We start from the raw sequence: 24,949 nt of genomic DNA, 5'->3' as shown, positions 1-24,949 counted from the left end.
GTAGAAAGCACATTAAAAAGGGACATTCAATACATACTAAAGTGGCATTGCCTTGCTTTCCAACCTCAGTTCTGAAATCACACTGAGGGGTAAATTTATTAAGATATGTCTTCCAAAGAAGCACGCTGGGTATTGCTGGAATGTTTTAGATCACACATTTATTGAACAGTGTGTTTGTGTGTCTCTTTTCTTCTCATGGTGATACTCATTGGTTTGGTATTATTTTAGTCTGATTCAAAGCACTGCACAGATTGATATGATTTGTGCACATGTTGGGGTTTACTTGGGTTAGAAAATGTAAAATTTTGTTGGGTTCTCCAACAAAAAAGTATGACCAGACCTAGACCTATAAGCCCTTTGTTTTTCCAGTAACCCAACACCAGGCTGAACCAGCCGGGAGATAATGCTATAGGCAGAAGATTCCTGCGTTTCCTGCTATAGCATTATCCTCCAGGTGATCCATGCTGGTCCCCCTCCCACACAATTTTCCAGTACAACAAAGGGCTCATAGGTGTGTATATGTATTTTAAACTTTGTGATGGGGAAAATCCCTCAGTGCATACACACTGAGGGATTTTCCAGGGTGTGCGCAGTTTTATATAGCAAGATGCTACAGAAGTCTGTCCATCCTGTCAGTCATCTGCGGGTAACAGATGAGTGGCGTCAGTAAGCGATGATGCTGGAGCTCGCTTAGTTCCCAGTGCTACTTAGATTATTGCCCACATCCAGCCACATGGGTGCCCTTAATACAGATTTCTGGTCATACCCTCCTGAGGTGCAGATATAAATCATTGCTAACTAGTGCTTCTGGTCTAGTTGCCGGGTACCACAGTTGGAATGAGTTCTATGGGAAAAAGAGCACTATATAAATAAAATGAATAATTGCAAATAACCTCGGAAATATGGTTTACTGCTTGTTAGGGGCTGGACATACATTAATGGCTCTATGTACTTAATCCATGAGCTAAAACCCTACAAGTAATTTAAAGGCCCCCATAGAGAGAGGGTGCCAGGGTGTGCCTAAACTAAAGTCTGTAGGAAAGTCTGATCAGGCGTAGGTGAAATCCAATCATAGGTAGTGTCATGGGAGAAGCCTTGGTTGCGGTATACGGTCGCTAGGTCGACATTATGAAGGCCGACATACATTAGGTTATCCACTAAAAGTCAACAGGGCTTAGGTTGAAATAGGGCGACATGACTAAGGTCAACGGGGTGAGTGCAGCAGTACACTTTTGACTTATGAAACTAAAAACTCATGTCGACATTTTCACTGTCGAGCTCATGCTTGTGTCGACTTCCTGACCCATTTTGACCTATTTTATGTGTTGACCTAAGCACTGTTGACCTTTAGTGGTTAACCTAAGGGGATAGTCAATCACTGGCGAGCATCTCCCGTTGGGCCCTATTCAATGATGTCTTCCCCGACAGCATTGAGGGATTCAGTATTGAATCCCGGTGTTCAGAATCCCGACAGCCGAAATGCCGACAAGGGGGGGACGTGGATCGCCCCCCCCCCTTGCGGGCTCGCTGCGCTCGCCACGCAGCGGGCCCAGTGCCTCGCTACGCTCGGCACACTAATTTATTCTCCCTCCAGGGGTGTCGTGGACACACCAGGAGGGAGAAAGTGTCGGCATTTCGGCGTTCGGGATTCCGGCGTCGGGATTCTGAACGCCAGGATCCCGACCGCCGGGATCGTAACTGCATCCCGCATTGAGCAGGGTATCTCGGCAGAACAAGCTGTCAGGCTGATTCTGCCCAGAATAGCCTGGAAGTTACGAGCCGCCGGCTTCAGCTCGCCTCTACCCGGCCGCAACTCGCGCCCATGCACCCTTCTCGCTCCCCGGCAGACGGGACATTGAATCCCGCCTGCATGTTCTCGGTCAAGCTGACCAAGAACGGGACTGGGTCACGGCGGTCGAGCAAGCTCGACTGGTGTGTGACCCTCACATTGAATACCTCCCTTAATGTATATCGACCTTCATCCAGTCAACCCTATGACGCATACCCGGTTGGAGTGAGAGGGGTTTATATACCAGAGGTGAAGATCTGAAAGAGATCTAAGAAAGCTAGAGTATTTCCAGAGAGAGTGTGAATTGTATGAGGAGGTGTTGAGGGAATTACAGGAGAGAGAGAGAGCAATTTCAGATCAATTCTAAATGATATTGCTAACAATTTTAGAGTTTAACAAAGTCAAATGGTGAGCGTTACTTTTAATTAGAGATAGATGAAAGTACTTCCAAGTAGGAGGAGCTTGTACCTTGTTGCAGTGGGAGATGATAAAGGCCTGGATACACTTTATAGTTGCATTTTGGTTAAGATAAAAGTGTATGTATTCCATTAGTGATTTCAGGGCCAGTGGCTTCGGGAGACTTTGTTAGAGCTTTTAATAACATTCACCAGTATATACAGGTTGAGTATCCCTTACCCAAAATTCTGTGGACCAGAAGCATTTTGGATAACGGATTATTCCGTTATTTGGAATATTTTTATATTTGAATGAGGTATCTTGCGTTCATGTTGTATGAGCACATAAAGCATATGTAATACACATATATTTTATTTGTGCATGAAACAAGGTTTTAAGTTCTGAAACAAAGTTTGTGTACAATCTCTGACACGGAATTTGAATGCCAAGCAATCATGTCCCTGCACATATTTAGTGATTGTTACATGTCATTTACCCAGTAGTGCCAGGTACAGATGTCCCAGTAGGGTTTTAGCAAAAAAAAAAAGTTCGTTTTGGAAACTATGTGTTTTTTTTATAATTTGTCTGTCCATCATCCCAGTGACGTACATGGTAGTCAGACTCTCCTCTGCTGAAATATATAACAATAGTCAAAGGCATCGAGCTTGTAAATAGAATGCTGATAATTTCACAGACAATGTGTGGGTTGATACTAAAAGCTCGACCCAAGCAAAAGGTTGGCACTGAGTTTTTTTAATGTTAATTTGGTGGTGATTGATGTGTTTGGGCCAGGTGCCTCACTTGGCACATTTTTACCGTTGCTTTGCGAAGTCCACATGTATTGGTGTTCATTCTAGCACCCACTATCTTTGAAAACCCATGCAGTTCCTCTTCCCTGCCTGGGGTGTCGCTGTCTGCTGTAGTGCTTCTAGCACAGTGTGGTCTGTATATCTGCACTGATATGCAAACCAGAACTGTGCTAGAAACACCACAGCAGACAGCGACACCCCAGGCAGGGAAGAGGAACTGCATGGGTTTTCAAAGATAGCCAGTGCTAGAATGAACACTATGTGTGATAAAGTATAAGAGAGTCAACAATGCGCTCCCCCCTAAAAAAGAAAAAACTGTTTCGACCATGGTCATGTCGAGTTTTAGCTCATGTAGACCTTTGTCAATGTTTTCTTAGTTACCCGGATACCATAGAATAATGTATCTGCCATAACTAGTTAATATATATATATATATATATATATATATATATATAATTTACACCCAGATATCCCAAAAGAGGGAAAAACAGAGCACTCGCCAGCCTTCTCATGAAAGTTCAGAGTTTAATCCAATCAAAACAATAGCCTGCCAACGTTTCGGTCCTGGTGCGGACCTTTTTCAAGGCGATTGCAATACAAGCAGCAGTAAACCAACAATGAGGTACTGGGACCCTACCCCATTGTTTTTTTGCTGTTTACTGCTGCTTGTATTTCCATCACCTTGATAAAGGTCCGCACCAGGACCAAAACTTTGGCAGGCTATTGTTTTGATTGGATTAAACTCTGGACTTATACTTTCATGAGAAGACTAGTAAGTGCTGTTTTTCCCTCTTTTGCAATTTCTGGGTATGTAATTGGGAGTGCTGACTCATTACAGTACTCTCTAAACGGCACCCAAACAGATGCCTGGGTTAAAGGTGTGAGTGCAGAGCTTTTTGGTGCATGAACACAGTAGGTAGCAGACGAGCTTTCAAAGCTTTTGCTTCGAGCGGGCTTACTACTGTGTATGTAGATATATCTATCCTATCTATACACACACTTTTTTTTGGGACAAAAGCAATGCTGGGGACATGAAATGTAACTGGCAGTAAAAATGTTTAAGAAAAATGATTGCTTAGCATTGAAATTCATGTTTTTTAAACCTTTTTTTCATGCACAAATAAAACTTATTTGTGTGGAAGTTTATATGTTTTTGTACAACATAAATGCAAGATACATAATTTAATTATAAAAATATTCCGAAATATGGAATAATCCGTTATCCAAAATACTTGAGCATTTTGTATAACGTCATTGTGGACAAATGCTGTGATTTATAATGAGCTCAGATCCAAACTGTAGGTCGACCTTTTACCCCTTGGCAGTTTAAAGTGGCCTCTCTTTTAATAAATCTCATTCAGAAATCTTTAATGAAGTGCTATTTTCAGTAAATAGACCGTATTAAGCTTGGTTATTAATATCTAAGTGAAAACAAAGCCAAATGTTCTATTTTTAACTCTGACTTTCTGTCTCTTTCAGACATTCTGCAGAACTATGTACCGCTGGACAAGCAGCTTAACGTTAGTGCCTATCCCCTTATTGCTGCATATTTAAATTAGACTTTTAATATCACAGCAGCTGCTCACCAGACACATGGTAAATTGCTTTCATTCCCAGGATTGCATCTTTGACGGCCAAGCCCTCTACAGAGATTTTCGTATAACTGAAGATCACGAGGATATATACACTGACGGATCTGTGACATACTGCCCTCTAGGTTGCATTTTGATTCCTAGCGTGCGCTCTAACACCCCCTAGCCATGGAGCAGGGAATGGATTACTGGTTAGCTCAGCTACAGCAGAAGGATGTTGGCAAGCGGCTCCAAGTGGGACCCGATATGATAGAGTACCTTTCAGACAAAAAGAAATCGGCGGATCTTGAACAGGACCAGACGGTTCTTGACCGGATGGTTGATTTGCTTGCTACTTCATGGGTGAATTCTAGCAATTACAAGGTATGAAATAGTTTGTCATTGGTTGTCATCACTGTATTTACCTCCAATATTAGCTTCCAACAGGAAGTATGTGTATGGGTTAAGACACAGGTTTTCAGGTCAGCGAGACTAGTTCCATGCACACTTTTCCGAACGGTAACATTACAGCCATATATTTTCCGGACCTGCACCAGACTTTCTTTTATGTTTTATTCTAGACATGAATTATTCCTCGCTGAAGTATATATTCTGCAGTGTTTGTGAGCAGCTTTTTAAATATCTTATAATGAGTTCTTCTGTATTTCAGCTTCTTCTTTAGTTCTCCCCCTCTATATCTAGCACTTACAGAGAGGCAGCATTGTATACCATCTGCATAGGGTATACACTGAAATAGATGAGGAAAAGTACAAATAGGGGGCATTGTTCAAGGTGTGGATATAAGTGACATTCTAGTTCTTGGGGAGGGGGCAGTCACATGTTTTCAGATGGCTCTACTTAATGGGTGATTGACAAAGCAATTTAGTTGTTGCTCTAAGTGTGGATTATGTGAAAAGTACACGGTATTCTCTTGGGCGTGACAAATGCACTAAATAATGGGCACCCAAAACACTTGCATTTATCTGTTGGGCGCCCATTAATTAGCACCATCCAAATCCTGAAATGCTGGTACAGTACTAACATCAGAAAAGCACTCTGAAAATATGAAAGAAATATATAAAACTTCAGTAACTCTGAATTAGCCTTCCCACTATCGCTTCTTCACGTCACCACGCCACTGCTACGTCTCCAAACCTGCTTGCATCAAGCACAACTCATAATGTCACAATTACACGACTATTCTTTGTATCGCAATCTTATGTAGACACACACAAATTTAAAGAAGAAGCAATCAAGTAAATACTGTCCTTATTCATTGGTTTGGTGCAATAGCCACCAATCGGCAGACCAAATACACACCCATACACAAACAATTGATTACCCTACAACAGAAAGCTGAATAGTCTGAAGCTAAATGAGAAAATGTTTGAGACTATCCCTGTTTTTCGCACACACAAACTACAAAGATTTTTTGACGATTGGCAGATTTCCGACCGATTAGACAAAAATCCGTTGTTTTTTTTTTTTATGCAAATCGGACGATTTCGAACGGATGCGCACTCCTGCAGATCTTTTGCTAAATCTTCTGGTCTTACATGCTGCATGAAAGATCAGAAGATTTAGCAAAAGATCAATTGGAACGCACATTTGATCTTAAGATAAATCTTTGAAGACAAAAGATTTCAGGATTTATGTGCATATTTTGAGATCGCAGATCTTTCTAGTGTGTGAGCACCATAAGTAAGGCCTAACTATGTTATCATAGTTTAGTGTTCATTCTAGCACCCGCCATCTTTGAAAACCCATGCAAAAAACAGAATTACCTATATAATGGGTATAAAAACAAAAATGAGGATCACTATCTGGGTACACTGAGGGAACATCATTTGCAAACATCACTTTATATATTTTTGCAAATAGCCTTTTAAAGTTAATCATCTAAGCTGCTTGGATTCCATATATCTTTTTTTTTTTTTTAATTGAGTGTTTTTTATTGGATTTTTATAACCTAACAAATAAACAAGGTGCAAAAACCCCGACAGAGACACCAAAAGAATAGATACTGCATGACAATAGGTATTATTTAAAACATATACAGGAGGATATAGACATATATGTATACTAGGCAGTACTGACCCCCTACTTTGCTAAGGATATAGTGCAATAGCCCGAAGGCGCCAATCGGGCACATGCATCAATAAAGAATGGTGGGTCATAAACACAGAGCAATAATAGAAATAATACTACAGGACTAGAAATATGGAGTGTATCAAAGATATAGTCAACTGTCGTGAGACCTAAACCCACTATCTCTAATAAAATTAAATATTCCCTCCATAAACCCAAATTAACCCACCCATAAAACCCCCCACCTTGTACAACCCTCCCCCAACTAAGGCGTACCTGGATCCCCCTACTACCCTGCTAACTACCTAAACTATACCTATCTCACCCAACTCCCCCCCCAAATCAGGATATTTTAGCAGAATATATATACCGAGGGCAATGAACTCAAACCGTTGGTACATATGAATGAAAAGGAAGCTCTCTCAAGAAAAGTACCAAAAGAGAAAAAAAATAAATTCACTGTTTCCACAATCAATGTAAGCATAACATAATGGAGTATCACATATTGGAGAACCAGGAGATATACAGCATCAGTGAAAATGAAGTACGCGAAGCTCGGACATCATCAGTGAAATATCAATCATAAGAATAACTGAGGAAGAGGATATGCACACTAAAAGGGCCATCTAAAAAAAAGTAGTACTGTGCATTTCGTCCATCCGGCCTGTCCTCAAGTCCAAGCCAAAATAGGGAGATCATAGTATGAGACATGGCTTTAGCATCTTGCGGAAAGATCGGGCAGTATTCAATGAGTACAGGCAAAAGGTCCCAGACATCTACAGAGTCCAAAGCCAATTTGAATGAAGGGTCAGCCTGAAAGGGACGCATATCAGGAGCAAGCACAAGAGGAGCAAAGTTCCCAGACAGAATGGATATTAGCAGGCCATCATCCATAGTCTCCCCAACCTCCAGGACATCCACAGGAGGATAGGAAGAAACAGGGTCATCACAGCGTACATCCTCAAACTTACGTAAAAGTCTGGCAGTGGAGGCCCGGATTGCCAAGAGTATTTGTTGAACGGATAGATCCATATTCATTTATAGCACACAGTAAAGGAGTGCGATTATTAACAATAAGAGCCACTCCCAGCTGCGATATAGTCATGTAAAAAAAAGGCAATGGCTAGCACATCACCAAATAAGTGTTAGAGCCACAGCTTGAGAGTAGTCCGATAGAACAGGATTCAAAATAACCAGACACAGTTACCCTAGATACTGACGTGCAGGCAAACAGGTGCTATCAGTGTATCCAGCCTCGGTACAAACAAAGGTCAGCCGATGCCAAATGTTGGGGATCAACTGCTTACCAAGGCATATATCCTTCTCTGCAGGCTCCAAGTAGTCAGAAATATCGCTGAGCCCAGCGCATTTAGGAGTTATTTTCCTCTAGGGCACCGCAGCTCAGGGGACGGGTAAGCAAGATGGCGCCAGCCCCTCTGTGTGGCAAAGCAGCGCACCTCAATAGAAGCAACTCCCGCTTCCCCCCCCCTGCTAATCCTCCAGAGGGTCTCCAGACGCTCTCACCGGTCCGCCCTCCCGACACGCGGCATTCGCGAGGACAGTGGTTAGTATAGCAGCATAAATGCCGGTACCCAGCCATATCCACCAGAGCTTCTAAAATGGCCCCTGCATCCAGGAAACAGGGCCCACGAGTCTCACCAGGCCAGCCAGCCGCCCAAGCCTCCACGATCCACCCCAAAGCGTCACAAGTGGTGCAGGGAGGACAGGAGTAACTTCAGAGCCAGGGGTAACAGGTATGGAGCTTCCACGGGTCCCGGGGGAGGATATATTAGAAGGATATGGACAGAGCTTTCAGTCCCCGCACCCGCTCACATTGCCGGCCAAGCCACGCCCCCTCCATATATCTTTTAATGCATATCTATTAAAAATTGTTCTTAAATCTAGTATCAACCCATACACTATGGGTCTGTGATTGAAGAGTGCCCCCAAAAAGGGTTTTTCTTTTTACCTCCCTTGGTACCAGCAAATATATTGGATAGTTGTCTGATGATTCTGTTTGCTGTATCCAAGTGCAAATTGATGGCATTGTTGTAGAGCAGGAATGGCCAAACCTGTCCTCAAGAGCTACCAGTTAGTTATTCAGGCAACCTGTGGATTTAAAGTAGAAATGAATGAATGCTTGAGTCTAAATTGTTACAATAAATTCCGTTCTGTACTAACTCATTCACCTGTGCTGTCATGGGTGGAGTTTGTTGGGTACTCTTTACCTAGAACGGCGCCCATCTCGGTGATCGCGGGCATCGCGAGTAGTACATTAACGGCACCCGCGATCACCGCGATTTCCCATAGGGTTCAATGTTAAATTTACTGCAGATCGCGATTTTCCATTCAATGCTTCAATGCCCGCGATTTTGCCATAAGAATCAATGTTAAATGGGCTACAGAGCCCAAATAGGCACAATTAACCCTTAAATGTCCCCCCAAATTTTTAACGCCACCCCACGATCCACGCCAACCCGAAGCGTGGCGAGCGCAGCGAGCCCGCGAGGGGCGGCGGTACGCGTCCTCCGACCTTTTCATGCCCTACTATCCACGTCGGCGTGGAGTTGAGAATAGAATAGTGTGGCGAGCGCAGCGAGCCACCGAGCCCGAAGCGTGGCGAGCGGACGCGGATACCTTCACAGTTATACGCGTCCCCTCGCGGACTTCACAGGTGTCCGTGGCGACGCCGACACCTGTGAAGCCCGCGAAGGGACGCGTTTACCTGTGAAGGTATCCGCGTCCCCTCGCGGGGCTCGCTACGCTCGCCACGCTTCGGGCTCGGTGGCTTGCTGCGCTCGCCACACTATTCTATTCTCAACTCCACGCCGACGTGGATAGTAGGGCATGAAAAGGTCGGAGGACGCGTACCGCCGCCCCTCGCGGGCTCGCTGCGCTCGCCACGCTTCGGGTTGTCGTGGATCGTGGGGTGGCGTTAAAAATTTGTGGGGACATTTAAGGGTTAATTGTGCCTATTTGGGCTCTGTAGCCCATTTAACATTGATTCCTATGGTAAAATCGTGGCCATTGAGGCATTTTACAGTAAAATCGCGGTCAATCAGGCTTTTTAACATTGTTCCCTATGGGAAAATCGCGGTCATCGCGGGCACCAGATTTTGATGTACCCGCGATTTACCCGCGATGAACGCGATTTTTTTACCCCCGACGCCCGCGATTCTAATCGCGGGCGCCGTTCTAAGTAAAGAGTACCGTTTGTTGTTTGCAGGAATTGTTAAGGAGCCCATACACCGTTTGATGATTGTATGCAATTTGGACTAGATCGCATCACATAGGTTTTGCAATGAGATGAGATCTAGTACAAAAAGTAGTATGTGCAGCACATACTTTTTGAGCTTTGGCATGAGGTGTGTGATGGGAGCGCGCATCTCATCGCACCCAGCAATTATACTGTGTATGGGCACCTTTAGTTGTTAAAAGATACTATTGAATCATTTAAAAGCATTCTAATACTATTAGCCCTTTTAGATAAAAATTGTGGGTCCAGCCCATGTACGGAACACATTCACATCATGTTATTACCTGAGCTTCTCTAAGCGCCCGGCAGTGGTGGTAAAGGGTATTATTGTTCATTTACATTTATTCTTTGTGCAATAGAAATGTTTAGAGATAAAATGATATATTTGACATAGTACATTCTGTAATTGCTGTGCTGCTGTTCAGTTTGTGATTAATAGAATGATATTTTATTGTCTTTGTCCCATAATTAATTATTTTAGCCCCTTATTGTTCTACCAGTTTTATTTGTGTAAAAATACAGTAATTTGAAAGCATTACCTAGAGCATTATTGGCATTGTAAATGAGGCCTTTTGGGGTGTGAGTCCCATATATAATAGGAATATCCCTCCCTTTTACACTGTCGCAGTAGCACAGGTTATTGGCAAGTTATCTTGGGTTACTTTTTGGTTTGAAAGAGTCCGCTAAAATTGACTCCAGTGACTTGGGCATACAACACAGGTAGCAAGCATACCCCGAGTTACACCTGCAAGTGCCTGCAGAGCAGACCAGTCTTCAGTGTGAGCAGCTTTTAAGCCGTTGTGACATGCCTTGAAACCCGTGTCTTGAAATGTGGCTTTTGCATAGGATTAGGGACTGCCAAGATTAACAGGCACAAATCTGCTTTATTGACAAGTAATCTGACATGGTAGAAAGCAACATTTAATGTAGAGTATTTTATTTTAGCGGTTAAACTGATCATTGACATTGAAGTATAACGTTTGACCCAGGAGTGTGTTTTCCCTAACTAGGAAGTTATTTCTTTATAAAACAGTAAACTGTTTTTCTTTATTTCTCGAATGTCAGACTATCTTGTGGTGATCAGTACATGCAGCTTGTTATCTATGCAAGTCTGCCCTATATTCCTACTCCGCTGAAACAAATAGTTTTGCATGAACTTGTGATTCAGATGCTGAATGATTTACCTGCTTATATATTGTAGGTATATAAATGTGTTAGCGCATATAAAGCACAGTATGTAACAATTAATTTAAGAGCTGCATTTTGTTACATATGTGTTTGACTCCGATAGAGTGGTCATAGAAGCAGTTTTTCTTTAGGTGTAGTTAACCTTAATGCCAAATGTTTATTGTAGTTTGTTAGGAAGGCAATCGCTGAACAGGTTCATAAGGGGATTTTAAGGTTCAGGCAGAAATATAATAGTTTTATACTTGGTATCAGCCTGTAATTATTCGCATGATCTCAGTGGGAATGGTAATTCCTTGTTCTCTAACTAGCAGAAAGTAATGGCACATAAAGTGGGTGACTGAAATGAATATAGTTTGTGTGTTTGGCTACTGTTGACTCTTCTCTGTCTGTAAATTTCTTCATTACAAGCTAGGTCCTTGTTCTTGAAGTGCAATCTGTTTCCCATTGCATACCTGAAAACCCCCCCTGTGTATTCACCATAGTAGACCCGTTGTTCAATACCAGTCCATAATGTTTAACTTCTTTTACATTACTGGACACAAATGTTGGTATTGCTTATAGTTAAGATGTTACATTACTATGCCTATTAATCAGATTATTTATGTTAGCAGGAGATTTAGGGACAACAGAACTGTATTGTTCATCGCTTCATTTGTGGTAGGTTGAAGTAACTAAAAAATGCTCTTCCTGTTACACAACTTATTTTCCTTTTTACCTGTTTTACATATCACACGCTTAATAAAACTGACAATCAAATCTAACATTAATAGGTCAGATCTAACATAAGAGGTCTGTAGCGATGAATAATGTCTAAAATTATGGAACAGTGGTGGGGTGTAGTAGGAAATATCGTCTAGTATATCGCCTTTCTGAAAATGGCAGTCTTAAATTGAAAAAAAAAGGTAGGACTTCCGGTTCCAGCGCTGTGGATTTAAGGTGACTCCCAGCATAGGTCTGCTACTGATCAGCTGTTCTACCCAGCTTGAGCTTCATTGGCTCACCCACAACAATATACGTCCTTCCTAAATGCCCCCTGCACACAGCAGACACTGCATGGGCAAATATTTGTCTAGCTTGATGCCAGGAAAGCCCCCGCTTCAGGATCCAAGATGACTGCCACACACTCCTGGACTAGCACCATCTCCCTCTTGCAGGTGATCATTCAACTTTCCAGCACCCAAAAGGCCCCACACATACCAGCACCCACCCCTCCTTTACCTCTCCCATATATGACCATTGTCCAGTCTGTGAGAGAAACAGCCCAGCCCTTACTCACTTATCAAGTTAAAGCAAAAGCTGCTGCATTAAAGCTGTAAAGGTGCCCATATACGGTGTAATGTGCTCTGTACCTTTTTGTTCTAGATTACATCTAGTACAAAAGGTACTAGATGGCTTTTACCCCAATATTTTCAAAACTTACACAGGATGGTAGGTAATTTGCCCTGTTATACCCAGCTCGTTCAAGGGTGTTTGATGGGTCATCTTTTACGGATTTCACTACACCATTTGACTCATTAGCACCCTGCCCTAAAAAATAAATAAATCCTAGAGTGAACACTAATTATCTGCAGTAAATATACTTACATAATTAAGCCCATATATCTCAAGCCGTTTAATTTTAGGAGGTGATTTCAATATTATTTCCTCCACATATATGGATTCTAATTGACCTTCACATACTAAAATTACAACCCAATATGGGTATACCATTTATTGCAAATCAACTTACATTAACTGACACTTGAAAATGACTACACCCTATTGATAAGGAATATATGTCTGCTCCTTTTGGGAGGAGTTCCAATTTGTCTGTTATTGACAGGCACCCCCTTTTGTTTTGGCAATCTTTACAAGCTGTATTAGAGGTTATATTATTCAATAGGTTAAGCAAAGGAAAAAATAAATATTAATCATCATATAAAAATCTTCAATTTACATTAACTTTAATTAACTGATGCCTACCAATATATGAGACTTCTCTTTCTACATCAAATAAATCTCTTTACAATGACATTAAACTGAGGGTTGTTGGCCTCTTCTGGGATCGAAACACACCTTTTTATAAAGATCAGGGTTTCTATAAATTTGGCAACAAAACAGGGTACTACTCTGCTTTATTAATTATTCACCATTTTCACTTATCCAATCTATTAAGGCAGCACCCAGATAACTCTTAAGCCACTTCCGGTAAGGGTATTGCAGGTCTCTCTAGTGCATTTTTTAAAGATATTTACTCTTAATCACCACATGATTTACAGGAGGAAACAATGTCCTATTACCAGAATTGGCATCTGAGGCTACTTCCCTCTTATGCCCGTCAGTTGGCACACAGGAGGTCGAGTTAGCTGTCAAACATTTGAAATAAATGAAATCACCTGGTCTGGATGGTTTATTTGGCAAATATTATAAAATCTTACTTTCTCGGATTACAACCCTTTTAACTGCAGTTTCAGTACTATAATGCAACTCCATCCCACAGTATTTTAACATTGCCATTATTCGTTCATTACCACAGTTGGAAGGGATTCCCACCTCCCCAGTTTTTGCAGGCCTATCTCCCTTCTAAGCATGGATCATAAATTGCTCACAAAAATACTGCTGGATAGAATTCAGGGGCAGATTTATTAAGCTTGGAGAAGCGATAAACTGGAGATAAAGCGGAGAAGAGGTAAAAGGAGATAAAGCACAGCCAATCAACTTCCAACTGTCTTTTTCAAACACAGCTGATTGGCTGTGCTTTATCTCCTTTTACCTTTTCTCCGCATTATCTCCAGTTTATCTCTTCTCCAAGCTTAATAAATCTGCCCCTTAATCTCTTCTTCCATTGTCCATCCGGATGGGACAGGCTTTATTATAGGTAGACATTCCTCTGCTAATATTCGCCAGGTAATTTAGGCATCTCATTGGCTGACCTCTCAGGGACGTCCAGATGCAGATTTTTGGTCTCACTAGATGCTGAGTGTGTTTGATATGATTGATATGATATGATTGATTATATGTTATTTCTCTCTGACCCTCTTTTCTGTGATACCTATTTTGGGGAGGGGTTTCTGTAAATAAGTCTATTAAGAGGAACCCGGGCATACCAAATCTATTAGTGTCTGTGGTCATCCCTTTTTTTTCCAGCAGCTATTGATCTATTAAAATGTTCACATTGGCAGATGAAAGATATTTTATCTATCAAGGATGTATTTAATCTAGGAGGTATTTTGATCTCATTTTCAGAGCTCGCTGCCAGATTTGATATCTCCCAATCAGACTTTTTCATGTGTCTACAGATGACGCTATATTCAATCATTACCACCTTCTTATAATACCACTTTAGATGCAGACCCCCTCAACTCCCTTATTGCTTTCTTTCATCTGCATTTCCTTTTTATTGGGATATTCTATTATTGAGGATCATTTTTGGACCCAAAATTTCCTTCGATGGGAGATAGACTATTCTCAGTCAATAACATTTAAGGAACTCACTAAAGATCTCCTTCTAAAATCCATACACTCAGCATTGGTAAACGTTTTTGGTCGACAGTGTCTAGGTCGATAGTCAAAAGGTTGACCACTATTGGTTGACACTAAAAAGATAGACATGCATAAGGCCGACATGAGTTTTTTCTGTGTCGACATGTATTAGTGTAGTGTGCTTGGCACACTATTCTATTCTCACTCTATGGCCACAGGGATGGTAAAGTATGAACATTACAAATTCACGAAGAACTCAAGTTGAGCTTTTGCTTGTGTCTACCTTTTAAGCATGCCAACCAATAGTGGTCTACCTTTTTCACTGTGGACCAAATGACCGCATCCCCTCAGCACAGATACAAGAAACTCCTATGAAAGAGCATGTATCTCCTGGACAGAGAATAAACATGGTTCCCTCTGAAACTGATAATTTTTCAAATGTGGTTCCCCGAATACACTATTTATACATTGATTTTGGAATTGACCCAAAATGTTAAACTTCTGGTATAAAACACCTTTGGTTCATCGTTTCTAAATTTTAATTACACCTCAAATTGAAGTTTAACCCCATGTTGAGGTTAAACTTCTCTAAACTGGCTATCCCATCCACGCACAGACATCTTATACCCTTATTGTACATAATTTGGAGAAAAAGCTGATCCGTATAAATTGGATTGTGAAGTCTTCACCTAGGCTGAAACCCTTAAGCACACAATAACTCTGCATTCTTTATTTAAAACTGGGTACTTGTTTCCTATCTGGGCGCCCGCTAAGTTAATTGCGCACCATGCTATTCTCCGTATAAAAATCGGATCGCATCGGATACCACAAATACACATACACGATATTGAACGATGCGATGCGATCCGATTCGATTTCCCATAGGAAACAATGTTAAATGGATCAATTTACCCAAATCAGCCTAGGGAAGAATGGTAAATGGGCCAGAAACCCCAAAAAAAACCACAGAGCAGTGGAATGTCCCCCCAAAAGTAGTTGACGCCACCCCGCCATCAACGTGAACCCGAAGCGTGGCGAGCGGCGGCGGTACGCGTCCTCCGACCTTTTCCACCGAGCCCGAAGCGTGGCGAGCGCAGCGGATACCTGTGAAGGTATCCGCGTCCCCTCGCGGGGCTCGCCACGCTTCGGGCTCGGTGGCTCGCTGCGCTCGCCACACTATTCTATTCTCACTCCACGCCCTAGTGGATAGTAGGGCATGAAAAGGTCGGAGGACGCGTACCGTCGCCCCTCGCGGGCTCGCTGCGCTCGCCACGCTTCGGGTTCACGTTGATGGCGGGGTGGCGTCAACTTCTTTTGGGGGGACATTTCAATGTTCAGGGTTGTTTTTGGCCCATTTACTATTGTTCCTATGATAATTTGGCTAAATTGAGCCATTTCACATTGTTTCCTATGGGAAATCGAATCGGATCGCATCGTATACCATCGTACATCATCGAGTACCGAATCCGATGCAATGCGATCCGATTTCATTACGGTGCCGTACGTAGAAAACCTGGGCGCCCAGATAGGAAACAAGTACCTAAAACTGTAATCTACTCTCCCCAGTAATGGTTTATGCTTTTATAAGAAATGTGGCCCGTTCATTGGTTCTGTAGAATTCTCACAAAATCACCATTTTCTTTCATTATTTGACTCCACTAAGTGGACAAATTGCCCTTAACTGAAGGAGTTATGCATATTTCTCGTGTATATTATGACATGTATTCTCTAGTATGAACAGAAGTCCTATTTTTTCCCCAATATATTTATATTGTATTGAGGCATTAAAATACAGCTTTACAATGAAAATAAACGTAGTACATCAACATTTCCACCGATGTTGTATATAGCTGTACAGTTTTTAAATGTTCATAGATGAACCAGATTTTTACCATATGTCCCTCTCTCCCATTTTCTTTTCTATATTGATATAGCAGTGTTATTATTTAAAAACAATGAAATGTTTATTATTAGCTGTATGTCATAATATGTATTCTGGATTCTTTTTCCAAGTGTTTCTACTATATTTGCTGAAAAAAAAAAAACCACAGTCCAACATTTGCTTTGATTTCACAGCTGACTTTATTATGTTGCGTCCCCATGCTTTTATACCGTTCTTTATTGTATACATTACAATTTTTTTTGTCATACTGCTAAATATGTATACTGCTTTTTTACTTTGTTAATAAAAAATGCAAGAAATGCCTTTTAATAAAAAAATGTGAAAAAAAGGGACATGGACATCTAAACAATTGAGTGCTTAGATCTCCTGTTTGTATTCGGTGAAATTTTTTTAGCGGGTGATTTATTTGGGTAGTCAAAAAACAAAACAAAAAAAAAACCATTTGGCGTGTATCAGTCCTGGTGTTTTTATGGAGCCTAATTGGATAACCCCTATTATGTTAAGAAAGACATGAGTGTTTTCCTGTGAGTAGGAGGTATTTGCAAAAAAAAAAAAAAACATGTCGACCTTTTGACTGTCAAATGGCACTGTCGCCCCAATGGCACTGTCGCCCCAATGGCACTGTCGCCCCAATGGCACTGTCGCCCCAATGGCACTGTCGCCCCAATGGCACTGTCGCCCCAATGGCACTGTCGCCCCAATGGCTGTCTATCTTCTTGTTGTAGACAAATAGTCCAGATACCAAGTGAAATTGCATCAACTTCCAATTCCTGTTGCAAGGAATGTGTAGGTCTTAGGGGGTTATTCAGTTGTTACTGCTAGAAGATCGCAGGGGTGATATTCAATTGATGCATGCGAACATGCTCATTAGCATTTTGGGTACTTGTGAGTTATCCGGGCGCCCGATTTTTTGATTGTATGCCTTAAGTTAAGGCATACAATCAGATGCGATGCGATGCGATATCGCATCGCATCGCATGCGACCATCGGATGCGATGACCCGATTTTTCCATAGGAATCAATGTTAAAATGATTCCTATGGAAAAAGGGGTCCTTTTCATACCCCTACTATCCAAGTGGGCATGGAGTTGGATATAAACCTGTGGCGAGCGTAGCGAGCCACCGAGCCCGAAGCGCGGCGAGCGAAGCGAGCCCCGCGAGGGGACGGTATTCCGTGTCCCCTCGCGGGGCTCGCTACGCTCGCCACGCTTCGGGCTCGGTGGCTCGCTACGCTCGCCACAGGTTTATATCCAACTCCATGCCCACTTGGATAGTAGGGGTATGAAAAGGACCCCTTTTTCCCATTGAATTCCATGTTAAAATGGACTCAGTCCATTTTAACATTGATTCCTATGGAAAAATCGGGGCATCGCATCCGATGGTCGCATGCGATGCGATGTCCCGATCCGACCCGATTTTGAAATCGGGCGCCCGGATAACTCACAAGTACCGCATTTTGTTTAGCTGTGAAAAGCAACTAAACCGGACTAGACGAAAGGGCACAACACAAAGTTCCATTTTTCCTGGTAACTTTTCAACTTGCCACCACCAGGGGATGTGAGCTAAAATGATGGTGCCGGCAGTTGGTCACTCCTGACATGAGCTGTAAACGGGCCATATTCAATGCGTTTAACCCCTGTTTAACCCCACTCACCCTATTCATCTTCTGGGGGAACACAGATGTTGGCGAGGATTCCCCCAAACAGTCAGGCTCACGGCTAATGCATGGAGCCCGCTGCAATTAGCCGCGTGCCTCACTGTTTTAGTGGCTGCACACACCGTTTCCCCATCACTGCAAAAGCCCAGAGATGGGGAAACCGCATGTTCAGGGGGGTCAGTTGAACACTGACCGTGCGAGCTGTGACAGCAAGCAGTCAGCACTGCTCGCAAAAAACACTTAATGTACCCCATTGAATATGCTTTGTCACATGTGTGAAAGACGACTTCTAACAATTAAATTTCCTCCTAAAATGCTAATTATTGGTTTGATTGTTGCTCTGTATTGGCTATTAGGGGCTGGTAAGTCTTCTGTTCTCTGAAAGGTTATGTTTGGTATCTGCTTATCCTTTGCTTGGTCAAAGTGTGTAGAGTGATGGGCAGTCAGGAGGCATTTGCTAGGGCCAGGCCCATTTGTACTATCGTTTCTACCTGCTGCTTTGTCTAGGGTTTCTGTAATGCTATCGTATTCAGACTTAGGGGGGTATTCAATGTGAGCTTGCTCGACCACCGTGACCCTGTCAGGGGGCGTGGCCGGGAAGAGGCGAGCTGCAGCCGGCAGCTCGTCACTTCCCGGTCGTTCTCAGCAGAACGAGCCCGACAGCTAGTGATGTTGGGCTCGTTCTGCTGAGAGACCCTGATCAATGCTGTCGGGGAAGACCGCATTGAATAGGGCCCGGTGGGCATCTCCATGACGGGAGACTCTCACAAGTGATTCCCCCTTAATCTGTGTACTTTATATAGTAACATAAGAAGAAACAAATGGTCTCTTACCTGAAAACAGGTTTGTTTTTATGAGGTAATTTCTACACAGCCTCTTGGCTGGCTGCATAAGTAGTAATTTTAGGGCGGTAATCATTCCCAACCCAGGACCTAAAAAATGAGAACAGGCAGGGCCACTCTTTAGGTTGGGGAGTTGTAGAACAGCACACCTGGCCCATATAAGGATTAATAACTGGTTTGTAATTTTGTGTTCTATGATGATTCAGTACATCAGTTTATAGTGTTATTTAGCCGATTGGAGAGGACCCTAACACTTGCTGTGTTGTCACTGCTGTGCAGTCACTGGTTTCTATTGTATCTGTATTGTGGGACTATAATTCTCCAAAAATACTGTGTTGTATAATTGATTTTACATATGGAAGCCTAGTGGAACTGTTTAATTTACATTCCTAGTAATTAAGCGCATTTTACTTAATGTCGAGACATTGGAGGTAATTTAATAATTTTATTTGGATTCAGTTTTATTTTATTTGCATCCTGCTAATTATAGCTATACTTGTAAGAAGTTGATTTTTTTTTTTTTTTAAATCACCATATTGAATACCTATGAACATTTTACACAGGTTACAGCACAGGCTCTCAAACTCGGCCCTCAGGGCCCCACACAGTGCATTTTTTTTCAGGACTCCTTGCAGAATCACAAGTGAAATAATTAGTGCCACTGTGGATCTTTTAAAATGTGTCAATGAGTAACGAATGCAGCTGTGCACCTGATGGGTGACCTGGAAAACGTGAACTGTGTGGGGTCCCAAGGATCGAGTTTGAGAACCCCTGGGTTACAGCATTCATAAATGCAATAAATCTGTCAGAATTTATTTCTTGGGCTGAAATACCGTATTTCAGACTGATCCAAATTTGAAGGTTCCAGGGAATCAAGTTTATTAGTTATAGAAATGTGTTCATTTTTCAGGAGACAAAAGGAGAATGTTCAGAAAGACTTGTACTTTGTTATGGGAAGAGCATGGGACATTTTTAGCTTGTGTTTTTTTATCTGTACCTTTTTAAAATGGGGCAACATCTATTAATTTGTTCATTGTTTTTGGAAACATTCAGTGTTCTTTTGTATTTATTGCTGTTTACTATTCAGAATAAATGTTTTTGTTATTTAGAAATGTCATATAATTCATATTTTTTTTTTGTTTGTACAAATAATCTTAGTTCTTAGCAAAAGCTTCCTGATGCCTAAAGATATCAGGTGAAATTAGGAAGAATAATCATGCTTAACCCTTTTATCACCAATAGCTCTGTGAGATGTGCATAATATCCGCAAAAAATGCCAGTGTCGCGAAATTCCAATAAAAATGTTTAAAAAACACATTTCCTATATAAGGTAAACATTACAGGTTATTATGATGAATAAAAATATTTGCTCTGCGATTATCACACCTATTTTGACAAATTCACTTGGCACGCAAAGGGTTAAACAAGATGTCAATGTAAAGTAAAGGTGCCCATCCCCTTTGCGATAATTGCGTGTGTTTTGGTCCCCATCGCACTCAAATTGCATGCGATGAGATCGGAACCTAATTCAAAAAGTATGTGCAGCACATACTTCTTTAATCCTGTGCGATGGGATCTGTGCGGGAATATGCATCGCAACCGCAAATAGCAGCGTATATATGGGCTCCCTAAGATACCTTTTGTGTAACCTATATAACAATTTACATTTTTTGAGTTTAGATCTTTTTGAGTAGCGTGAAACTCCAGAAGGGGCATTGGCTTGTCTTCTAATGCTACACAGACAAGTCATTTTCTTGGTACAGCTGCAGAAGAAAACCTCAGAGATTTTGACAGAGGGCTAATTGTTGGAACATGTTTTTCTGGCTTTCTGTGCCCAAACAGTGCTTATGTTGACGTCGGCATGAAATTCCTATGGATGAAATCAGCACAGCAGTGTAATCCAGTGGAAAGTCTTACAGCAGATTACTAAAATGTATGCATTTACTTACAATGCAAAATAAAATAGAGCTGTAGACATTTCTGTAAGATCCATCATATTACGTTTATATTTAGTTATGCATTTTTAGAAGTGTGTCTGAAATAGCTTGGCTAGGTGGTCCGCCGGGCTGAATGTGGTTAATCTTTTAGCCCAGCAGTGTACACACACTGCCATCATCGCTACATCTGCTGGTAAAAAAGCAGATGAACCACCCTGCTAGCGATGATGCGGGAGCACGCATCATCGCTAGTCGGCAATCTGGGGGGCATACACACTAGGTGATTTCAGCTGAAAATCGGCAAGTGTGTATGGATCTTTAATGGCTTGCAATAGAAGCTGGGATGCCTTAGCCGGCACTCTAGTAGCTAAGAAAGCAATAGAGTATGACAATGGCCCTTATTCTGATCGGTGCGGCCGGATCCGAATATGCGGCCAGGACCGTGCGTGCGAAACCCCGCCTTCCATATGGATCGGCAACTCCGTCCGTACGCGGTAAGAAGCTGGCCAAACGGACCGCACGTGTATTTTTCATAGAAGACGCCTCCTCCATCTCAGGGAACCTCCCCCATCGCAGACCATCGAATGCAGGACCGAGTGGTCCACCAGCTCCCGCAACCTCAGACCATACCTCAGACCACACGGACATTTTTCCGTGCAAAAGCAGGGATCTGGGCGGGCAGCTGACATCCGGCGATGTCATATGTCCGCCCCCTACACGTGCGTCACGACTGCATTACCATACGCACGCCCAGCGTTTGCATGGGAACGCCCATGAAACGCGGGGCGTATGCATATGGTAATGAGCCCAAATAGCCCTTCACGCCCCTCTCCACCCCCTGTTCGGAGTGTTCACATTTCATGCGGGATTTGGCCGTACGCCCCGCTCGCACATGCGCAGAGACAAAACATCGGCTGCACGAACGGATATTACCGCACCAACCAGAATAAGGGCCAATGTGACAACAGGATACTGGTGGCAAGAGTTGTGATTCCACCTCATGAGCGCAACCAGGATATTTATTTGTTTGTCTGTGGCTCCCAAGGCGGACAGCTCAGTCAGGCCAATTTTGAATTTGAAATCCCTGAATCCCTATCTGCAGGTTTTTGAATTCAAGATAGAATCTTTTTTTCCCAGTGATTGTGGGTCTGGAAAAGGTAGAAATATTGCCTTTTTTTTTTTTTCTTCGACATTAAGGACACGTACCTCCACATTCCCATCTGGGAACCTCATCAGGAGTTTCTTTAAATCACATTTCTCTTGTCCAGCTACCAGTTTGAGGCATTACCCTTCAGGCTTTCTATGAGCTGCATGTGTTACATTTGCCCTACCAGCAGTCTATCATGGATTTGTCCATCTTCAAAAAATGCAGCCTTGCTAACGTATCTGAATTAGGCCCTTTGTGCGGTCTCTTTGCTTTTTATGTAGCTAGGACTGCTCCGCTGAGGAAGACGGACTCCGTCTTTGTTTTCTATGATGCGAATAAGCAGGGTTGGCCTTCTTGAAGACTGTCATTAGCCAGGTATCTTTGGTTGGCTATCCATCAGGATTATGTTGCGGCTTCTCTGCCTATTTAGTCTTCCTTTTTGGCTCATACCACACATTTGGTGGATCCCATTTCGGCGGCTGCCCGCAGGGTGTACGCTTTGCAGTTATGTTAAGTTCCGACATGGCAGGTCAACATACCTATCTCCGGTTTTATCGTTTTGATAAATTTGCCGCCTGAGTCTCGATGCAGCCGGGCAGTTTGCTGGACTCCATTCTCCTGTCCATTTGGGGACCTCTGGGGCGACCCCATGAAAGAGAAAAGTTAGTATTTATAGATAAATCTTTCTCTGATTTCAATAGGTGTCACTGGACACCCTTCCTGCAGTTTGGTGTAAATTTTGGTTGGGGCGTAGAGGGGGAGGAGCCAGTCCCACATATCACTTGTTGATACCCCACCGTAAATGGCTCCTGCAACCAGCGATCATAAGGGGGCTACAAACGGGAGTGCACACCCGGCGATAAGGTGTCTGGCAATGTGGTCGCTTAGCGACCATATTGCCAGTGATTATAGACCATGTGTAGGCACCTTTACACTGCAATTTAGATTTAAGTTTGAACACACTTCACCCAAATCTTACTCTGTTACATTTGCTCCACCTGCTGTGCAGGATGGTTTTGTCTACCTTCAAAAATTCCAGCCTTGATACCATGTCCTTTATCCTAAAAACTTTTCCCCTGCATTTCAAACCTGTCACAAAAGGACCAACTGACATGTCAGTGACCATCTTATGAATTCAGGTGATAGTGTTGATGAGGACAAGGCTGGAGATCACTCTGTCAATCTTATTTAGTTAGAACAACAGGCTGAAAGCTTTAAAATTATGGATGGTGGTGCTTGAAAGCATTGTTCTTCCTTTGTTATCAAAATCTGCTTTATTGGCCAGGAATACTGGCTTATGCTAGGAATTTGTTTTAAATTTGCAACAGCCAGGAGCGTAACAAATTAACCAGTATCATGGTTATCTGCAAGTAAAAGGGCAGTCATTGCTTTGCACAAAAAGGGCTTCTCGGGCTAGGATATTGCTGCTAGTAAGGGTGCACCTTAACCAACCATTTATCAGATAATCAAGGAGAGCGGTTAAATAGTTTTGAAGAAGGCATCAAGACACCCAAGAATGACCAGCAAGCGCCAGTATGGCAAACTTTTTGAAAACCAATACTTGTGTCTTTCTCAACCTTTGGCCATGGCTGTACATAGAGACCTTGAATATGTATTGATGGGATGTTTTCGATGGTTAGTCTGTTTCCACACACACACACACACACACACACACACACACACACACACACACACACACACACACACACACACACACACATATATTTTGGTGGAAACAGACTAACCATCGAAAACATCCCATCAATATATATATCAATATAATAAAATATATATATATTCTATGTTTGTATAGGGGTGCTTCCAGCTGGTATAGGTATGCGCATAGGAAACAGTGGCACTCGGAGATTAGAATTTGGTGCAAAAAACAATAACTTTATCCAAACATGGTGCAACTCAATGGTTTCTTCAAATAGGTGCCCATTTAGTATTTACGTGCCTGAAAGTACCTGGTTTAGCAGTACAAAGTGCCTAACCCATCTAAAGAAGTGGTTAGGGCACCCAAACTGTGTACTATACACACCTTTCAGCTTGCATCTCAGAAGGCTGCGAGAAGACACTTTTCCCCTGAGGCTGGACTTAAGTCCCCCCTCGTCTATGTATTCTTTTGATTGCTAGCTATTGTACGTTGCTTCAGGTTGTTATAAAGCTGGCAGCAGTACCCTTTTAACTGCAGTGTTATCCCCAGCGCAGTTTTTTTCGGGCGCTCTGTCCAACAAGGTTAACCCTGCCGCCTGGCACTCCCCTGGCCGGGCAGTGTGGTGCAGTTGGCCTGGCAGAGAGTTAGAATCTTGGTTTTAAATGCACTAACTTTCATTGTGTTACTTTTTATCCAGTGTATGAGAGAACCAAACTTATAGGGGTGTATTTACTAAGATGGGTGTTCTATTGAATACAGAATCTACTTATTTATTGGGCACCTTCTAGAAGATAAGACAGAGAGGGGTAGTATCCCGCACAGGATAGATATGCATAGTTAGAATTAATTAATTCAAGCAACCATCTTAAATCATTCCTTATTGTATAAGATAATTTTTGTAGTGTTGAAATCAAAAAATCAAATACTCATACAAGAAAAACTGGTGACTGTACACACTTTTGATACAGTAATTAGTTTCATGACTTGATTATAACTTTTATTTCCAAATTGTTATAAGCTATAGTAGCTACAACAATGTGCAATGATTATAAATGATAAAGTGCGTGCAGCTACTCAGTATTATTTAATAAAATTAAATTAAACCGTGGCAATAAGTGGTGTTGGCCTAATATACAAAATACACCGTAAGTGTATACAGTACATCTGAATCACTTTTCGATGATCATGTAAGGCACTAAAATAGAGACAATTCAAAAGTCCTCAGTGGTACTAATCCAGACGCAGTC

At 42.3% G+C, this 24,949-nt stretch overlaps 1 protein-coding gene across 1 annotated transcript in view; it reads left to right on the top strand.

Annotated features, from left to right (window-relative positions):
• Nucleotides 1-24,949, top strand: part of CLASP1 (cytoplasmic linker associated protein 1) — a 321,194-nt gene that overhangs the window by 1,963 nt on the left and 294,282 nt on the right. Inside the window, exon 2 of the mRNA XM_083153636.1 lies at nt 4,474-4,949. Within this exon, the coding sequence (XP_083009762.1) occupies nt 4,755-4,949 (195 nt within the window). The 5' untranslated portion in view covers nt 4,474-4,754. The remainder of the gene's footprint in view (nt 1-4,473; nt 4,950-24,949) is intronic.

This window comes from Crinia signifera, chromosome 7, assembly GCF_055691185.1.
Source record: "Crinia signifera chromosome 7, ASM5569118v1, whole genome shotgun sequence".
NCBI lineage: Eukaryota > Metazoa > Chordata > Amphibia > Anura > Myobatrachidae > Crinia > Crinia signifera.
The sequence above is the reverse complement of the archived record's forward strand: the minus strand, read 5'-3'. Positions and strand labels throughout refer to the sequence as shown.